General features: G+C 47.3%; 1 protein-coding gene across 1 annotated transcript; it reads left to right on the top strand.

Annotated features, from left to right (window-relative positions):
• The first annotated feature begins 5,516 nt into the window (after positions 1–5,516).
• Positions 5,517–6,949, top strand: LOC141021812 (uncharacterized). Its single transcript, XM_073497660.1, has 2 exons — positions 5,517–5,863; positions 6,607–6,949. Exons 1-2 carry the CDS (start codon positions 5,517–5,519, stop codon positions 6,947–6,949), a joined length of 690 nt encoding a protein of 229 aa, XP_073353761.1.
• Positions 6,950–7,826: the final 877 nt, after the last annotated feature.

The raw sequence follows: 7,826 nt of genomic DNA, 5'->3' as shown, positions 1-7,826 counted from the left end.
CACTCCTGGCAGGGGCCGCGGTCGTCCCAGCGTCCCCCACTTCGTCCTCCTCCTCGGCCGTAGCCCCGGTCGTTGCGCTCGGGGCATCGACCGAAATGCCCCTCACGGATGGCCCTGAGCTCCGGACAGTCGCTGGTGTTGTGGCTGTGAACGTTGTGGAAGGTGCAGAATGGGCGGTTGGCCTTGGACGACTCGGGGTGGTCGCGGTCGCGCTTCATCTCTGGCTCTGCCGTGAGCACGGCAGCCCCCTTGCACTTCACATCCTTGATCTTGGCCTTCTTGTCCTCCTGGTCGGCAGCTGGGAGCTCGAGGAGGGAAAGGCGCCCTTCCTCAGCTCTTGCGCACTTGGTCGCTATGTTAAACATCTCCAGGGCCGTGCATAGCTCCTCGTGGATGGCGAGCTCTTCCTTCATCTTGACGTCGCGGACGCCATCGGAGAACGCGGAGATGATTGCTTCGTCCGTCACCTTGGGATCTTGAGGCGAATGCTGTTGAAGCGCTCGATGTACTTCTGCAGAGTTTCCCCTGGCTTCTGTTTGATGCGCCGCAGGTCACCCGCAGCCGGCGGGCAGTCACGAGTGCCCTAGAAGTTGGCGATGAAACGCTCGCGCATCTCACCCCAGGAGGAGATCGATCCCGCGGGCAGGTTGAGGAGCCACGAGCGCGCGCCATCCTTGAGGCCATGGGGAACCAATTCGCCATGACCTGCTCGTCACCGTTGGCTGCCTCGATGCTTAGCTCATAGAGCTGCAGGAACTCCGCGGGGTCGGGAGTGCCGTCGTAGCGGGGAGGCAGGTCCGGCTTGAACTTGCCGGGCCAGACGACGCTGCACAGCTCGGGAGTGAAGGCACATCAGCCTGCTGTGGTCACCGGAGCCCGTCGCGGGGGCGGAGCCTGATCTTGACATCCACGCGCTGCCGCAGCAGGCGGCGCGCGGTCTTGACGCAATGGTGCTGGGAGCACAGGAGCGTTTTCTTGCGGCCGAGGGACTTCTTGGCAGCTTCCTTCTTCGTGCACGGGCGCCCGGCGTGGCGGGTCATGCTGCGGGACCGCGCGTCTTGGTGCGAGTGCAGCGTCTTGATGCAGAGGTGGTGGAGGCGCTCCGTGAGCGACGTCGCCCGCTGCTTGAGGTGGTCGAGGTAGCGAAAGGGACGATGCAGGAGAGCCCCCAGCGGCGCTGACGAGCTCGGCTATGCGGTCGAGCTAGTCGTCGACTGGACAGTAACGCAGGAGCTCGCGTGCCATGAGCAGCGCAGCCTGCGCGTCCGTGGGCGCGCGACGAGCGTGGGACGACAAGCCGGCCGGAGTCAGCGATGGGGTGGCGGTGCGTCCGTCCCGCCGCATGGAAGGGTGCAGCGATGATGCTTGCTGCTCGTTCCATGTCGGGCCGGTGGCGGCGTTGGCAACGGGCGATGGAGAACAGCGGGGAGGTCCGCCGACGGGCGCCGTCTGAGCGATGCTAACAGCGAGGGTGGCACGGCGCTCAGCATGGGCTCGGCGAGCGTCAGCCATGGATCTGGTGGAGCAGCGGAGCACGGATCGACAAAACAAAGGCTTCACCGCACCCCTACCTGGCGCGCCAAATATCGGATTCCGGGTTCCGGCAAACCCTTGACGTTAGAACACTGTTGTGCGCACAAAGATCTCTCTCTCCCTAGCTCGCTCTCGCAACGATCTCAAGGCCTAGCTCGACGAACCCAAAGAACAAGAGACACGAGGGTTTATACTGGTTCGGGCCACCGTTGTGGTGTAATTCCCTACTCCCGTGTGGTGTGGTGGATTGCCTCGTAGGCTAGGGATGAACAAGTACAAGGGATGAACAGCCTCCTGAGGAGAGGTGTCCTTGAGCTCGTTGAGCTTGTGTGGTGTCCTTGGTGGAATGGATCTAATCCAAGATGAGATGCCTCCCACGGTGGTGGCTAGTCCTATCTATAGAGGCCCTGGTCCTCTTCCCAAATATTAGGCGGGAAGGGATCCCACAATGGCCAATTTGAAGGGGGGCAACTAGTACAAGTTATCCTGACAAAAGTTGGTCTTCGCCTGCCAAAGGCTCTGGTGGTGACGCCGTCGTGGGCTTCGCGGTGACCTCCGTCCTGCCGTCCTGCTGGTCTTGGTCTCGTTGCACCGATATGGAAACCTTTTCCTGATGCCTCAGGACTCCTCGCCTGCGCTTGCCCCTTTAGCACAAAAGAGTCAACGAGTATTCTGCACCCGCTGGTGCCCACCTGGCCTTGGTCGTCATGGCTCACGTCATGCGCACCTCGCGAGGTGCCCCTTGCATAGATATCTCCACTCCTCGGGAGCCAGCCTAGCGAGGCTTCCCCTAAGGAGGTCTTGGCGTCGTCCGGCTCACGAGGCTCGGCCCCTCGCGAGAGTCTTGAGCGGTTGTTGATGAAGATGGGCCGCACCGGGCCGCTGGATGAGCCACGCCCTGGGCCGCAGGCAGGCAAGTCTGGGTACCCCCGTTCCCAGGACGCCGACATCATTGACTGAAACTGTCTATAATCCAAAAAGAAAAATAACATGGTGTACTTGAACTTAATTTTAGAACTTTGTTTACTAGTTTCTGAAGTACATTCATCCATTAATTATACTATATAAGCATCTACTTCATGGATTCATGGATTCATCGCTTGTAAAAAAACAAAAATGAAGAATTCAAACATCAAAATAATACTAATCTTCAAAAATGTCTCTCCCCTTGTAGGCCCAAGCGCCTCAACGAGATGCTGAAGCATGAGAAGTTGTTCACATATGTCGGTTTCAGCATTGAAGGTGACAAAGAGAAGCTGAAGATGTCTTGTTTGGAGATCAACCCCAACAAGTACATCGACATTCAGCGCAACTAGAGAGTTCCATACACCGGAAAAGAGTACGACTCCTTGGTTGATGTTGTAGCCAGCGTCATCCATCCATTCTACAAGGACATGAAGAAGAAGATCGACAGGAAGGAAGACCATAAACTGTGGGGGATCAGCCCGCGGCCAAATTACCTCATCGAGTATGCAGCGATAGATGTGTACGCCACCTACAAGTCAAGGAAGATAATTGACAACATCACAACAGGTTCTGAAATTTCAAAAGAGCAGGAGGCTGACCCCTACTACCACTGCCACTATGCGGGATGAAGATACATCAAAGTCTACCTTCATGTTGCTTGCGCTTATGCTTGCCTTTTATCTTGTTGTTTCAAATTCATAGTTTGCTCTTGTTAGGTTAAAACACTTTGCTTATGTCTTGTGTGTCAGGGTTGAACCAGTCTGCTTATGTCGTGCTTGTCACAGTTGAACAAGTTTGCTTATGTCATCAAGTACATTGTTTGCTTGTCTCGTTATATAAGTTTGGTAGCTTCGTATTTTGTTAATGCATCATTTCAAATTCAAAGTAGCTTGTGAATGGAACTTTGTGGCTGCTCTTCAGTACTAGTTATGAAGCAACTAATCACACAAGGATGTTCCATGTGTAGTTTCGATTCAGTATTGTATGGAAAATATAATGTTGAAAACAATTAGTACAATTTGAGTTGCTTAACAACGCTTCAAAAGTTGAAGCAAAAAAATCTTAGTACTTCATGTACTATTCTCGTTCATATGTAGCTGCTAGAAAATTAACAAGTACTACAACAGAAAAAGCTAAGAAGCATCAGCACACACTTATATTGGTCACTTGCAGACTAAGAATGACAGTACTAGTACACTTGAACAGACAGTACATACTACAATAAAAGGTACAAAGAACCATCAGCTCGCAATCCCTCAAAAAAATAAATGTCAGACTAAGCACATAAGTGCTACTATGAATGAACTCTCAGTACAACTTAGTTTACACGCAAGTACTATAGTGCTAAAAATGATACCAGAAGACCCTTGAGAATAATGACAAAAACAAACACAAAAAGAAGGCAAAAACTCAATGAAAAGATAACACTTCCACAAAACTCACAAGAACTACAACAAAAAGTATCAGTCCACATTACTGGTGGAGTCAAGTACTAGATTCGAACCAAAAATAAATAAAAATTGACCGCCCGAAGACAGGCAGGCCCTGACGCAGCTAGATACTTGAACTCGAGCCCACGGCAAAACCGTTGGCGAATCCCTAGTAATCCGCACAACACAGGGCCAGCCGACCAGGGCCCACAGGTCATGAGAGAGAGCGAGCGTCGTGTATAAGCGCTCAGGTAAGTACTCAGAGGAGTTCAACCAGTAGGACTCGGCCACGCTTATAAACAGGTAGAGAGCCCCCTCCCTTAGCGAGGTGGGACTAAACCCAGAGAACACGCAGATCCAGCAGTCTTCAAATCGCCCGCGCGGGCCATTTGGGTCGGAAAAGGGCCCAATAGCATCCATTGTCTCCAAACACCCCACCAATAAGGCCAGTTAAATAAAGTAGAGCGTGGGGCAAATAAATATATACTACAAAAAAATGTTCGAAAACTGAAAATAGAAAAGTTCAAATACTAGTTCGCATGCAATAATTCTAAATACAAAAATAAAAATAATTTTAGCTCTGCACCAAGGATGATAAAAAATATGATGCAAAAACAACGAAATTTTAAAAAGCGGAGAACTTAATAGGCTATCTGTTAAATGTACATAATTTAAACCAGCGAATTAAATATTACTTTCAAGTTCAACTACTAAAATTCAAGAAGTTCAAATAGATATTGTTTGTCAATTCTGCAAAATTTCTTATTTATATAAAATCTGACTAGTTCAACTACTAAAATGCAAGAAGTTCAAATAGATATTGTTTGTCAATTCTGCTGAACTTCTTATTTATATAAAATCTGACTATAGCTCAACCAACGATTTCGTCGTAAATAATCTCAATCCCAAAAAAAACTCAGTTCAAACATACATATGACATCAGTACTACAAAACCAGGAAGGGTCAGGCCACTCACACCACTGTGACACCAATTTTCAAAACCTTACGCTGTATGAAATTACAATTCAGTACACACCGCACTAAACCATAAGTACACAAAAAAGAGAGTACAAAAACTATAAAGGCCTAACTTAGGTTGGGACAGATGAAAATAAAATAAGTCCTAGTTTTGAGCTACAATTCGCAGGGCACTAAAAAAAGTTTTGAGATCAACTAGTGTATAAGACTTCAGTGCAAAAAGAAGACTTAACCTCCACACTGAAAACATCACAAAGTATACGTCACTTAAACAGTACAAAATGCCATCATCACCGACCCTGAGACGTGCAAGTGGGATAAGCAGCTGATAAGTACAGCTTGACAAGACTACTCAGTGCGACCAGTAAAAAACCCTTGGCTTGGACGGTTGGTTCTTCCAGACCACCACCCGCGCCACCCACTGGGCGGTTGCCATGACGGACTGCAAAGGCGACCCCATGCCACTACCCCCACGACCAGGAAGAACCGCCTCCCCAAATCGACTCCATCCCTGCCACATCTCCAAAAACCACCATTGCCGATTGCATCTCCACTACAAACAACCCACAGACATCTCTTTTCCGAGCCCATAGACGCCGGAGGAGGGCAATGGCCGAGGAACCATCTGCCAAGCGTCATCGTGGCGAGACGTCCGACAAGAGAAGCAACCTCGACGACGTTCATGTCCCCGGCGAGAAGCGCGAGTACACCAAAACCCACACTGGGGTTGAGCTCCACGGCAAGGAGACGCTGGAGATCGTCTGCACCAGCGAACCAGACAAGGCCGACGAGATGATGAGCAGGCTCAGGATGAAGGGCGGAGGCTTGTATCCTAGCTTCATGGGAGTTGATGTGGAGTTTACCAGAAAAGATGAAACTCCCCAGATGGCAGTAGTCCTGCAATTATGCATGGAGGAACTCTGCTTGGTGAACCACATCGCAGCGGCCACAAAATGGTGATCCATACTACTCTTCATTCATCTGTTCTACTAGTACTACTCCCTGAAAATTTCTTTAAACTTGTTTCCCAACTAGATGAAACTACTCTAGTTTGTGAAAGTGGATGCACGAGTACATGTTTCTCAAGAAGATGCACTATAATATATTTTGAAACTGATGCACTGGATTAGCATCTGAAATTGTTTCACCAGATTAATTTCTGAACTTGATGTACTAGCATAGCTTCTGATCTTGATGCACTAGTGTAGTTTATAGAGTTGATGTATTAAAAGATGTTTCTAAACTTGATGTACAGAAGTAGTTTCCGAACCTTGTCTGATGTTATTTTCAGCAGCAAAAAATAAAGTAGGAACTTGGTGAAGCACTGGTATAGGTCTTTTATTCAATAAAAAGAAAACTAAACTTGAAGTAAGCAGCACATAGATCATTGACTCTGGTAAATACGTTCTTGAACTTGGTGAAACATTTGGTGAAGCACTAAAGATACCAAAAAAGAAAAATAACATGGTGTAGTTGAATTTAATTTCAGAACTTTGTGTACTAGTTTCTGAACTACATTCATCCATGACTTATACTATATAAGCATCTACCTCATGGATTATCACTTGTAAACCAAAAATAGAAGAATTAAATCTTCAAAAAAGAACACTAATCTTCAATATGTGTCTCCCCCTTGCAGGCCCAAGCGCCTCAAAGAGTTCCTGTAGGAGGAGAAATTGTACACATTTGACGGTTTCAGCATTGAAGGTGACAAGCGGATGCTGAATAAGTCTGGTTTGGAGATCAACCCCAAGAACTACACCGACATTCAGCGACTCTGGAGAGTTCCAAGCACTGGAAAAGAGTACGACTCCTTGGCAGATGTTGCTGCGAGCATCATCCACCCATTCTACAAAAGCATGAAGAAGAAGATCGACAGGGGGAAGACCACAAACTGTGGGGGATCAGCTCGCTACCATACAAGCTCATCGTACGCAGGATTAGATGCATACACCACGTACAAGTCATGGAAGATAATTGAAAAAATCGTAACAGGTTGGGAAATTTCAAAACAACAGGAGGCTGGCCCCTACTACCACTGACACTACGCGGGATGAAGATACATGATAGCCTGCCTTCGTGTTGCTTGCGCTTGTGCTTGTCCTTTATCTTGTTGTTTCAAATTTGTAGTTTGCATTTGTTAGGTTGAACCAGCTTGCTTATGTCATGTGTGTCAGGGTTTGAACAAGTTTGCTTATGTCTATCAAGTACATTGTTTGCTTATGTCGTTTAAGAAATTTGCTAGCTTCCTATTTTGTTTATCCATCATTTGAAGTTGAAGTAGGTTATGAGTGAAACTTGATGGCTGCTATGCAGCACTAGTCATGGAGCAACAAATCACACATGGATATTTTCACAAAAACAGTGGCAGACTAAGGCCAACAACAAATAGTAGCCTTGCACACTCAGTTCAGCTTAGTCCTGTACGGTAGTACTATCAGACTAAAAATCAGTTTTTAGTTTCAGAAGAACACTAAAAAGACTAAGTTGCAGCCGAGGACAACATTCAGTACTAACAGCATCCTGCTAATAGTAGTTAGGAAATTACTAAGTACTGCAACAAGAAAAGCCGAGAACTATCAGTACGTATTTCATAGTCACTAGTATACTAGGAGTGAAAAAGTACTGGTACACTTGAACACACAGTACATCCATTCTACAAAAAATAAAAAGGAACGAGAAGCTTCAGTTCGCATTCCCTAAAACAGTGACACACTAAGAATAACAGTGCTATACAATTGAAATCTCAGTACTACTTAGTTTATACGGCAAGTATTGTGATGGTACCAAATAATGCCTTGAGAATAACCACAACCTAGAAAAAAGAAGGCCAAAACTAAATCAAAAAGATATCAGTTTGACCAAGGAGAAAAATCAAAAGAGAGACAACAGAAGCATCAGTCCACATTGACCAGTGAG

The sequence above is a fragment of the Aegilops tauschii genome, chromosome 4, assembly GCF_002575655.3.
Source record: "Aegilops tauschii subsp. strangulata cultivar AL8/78 chromosome 4, Aet v6.0, whole genome shotgun sequence".
Taxonomy (NCBI): Eukaryota; Viridiplantae; Streptophyta; class Magnoliopsida; order Poales; family Poaceae; genus Aegilops; species Aegilops tauschii.
This window is presented reverse-complemented; position numbering and strand designations above follow the sequence as displayed.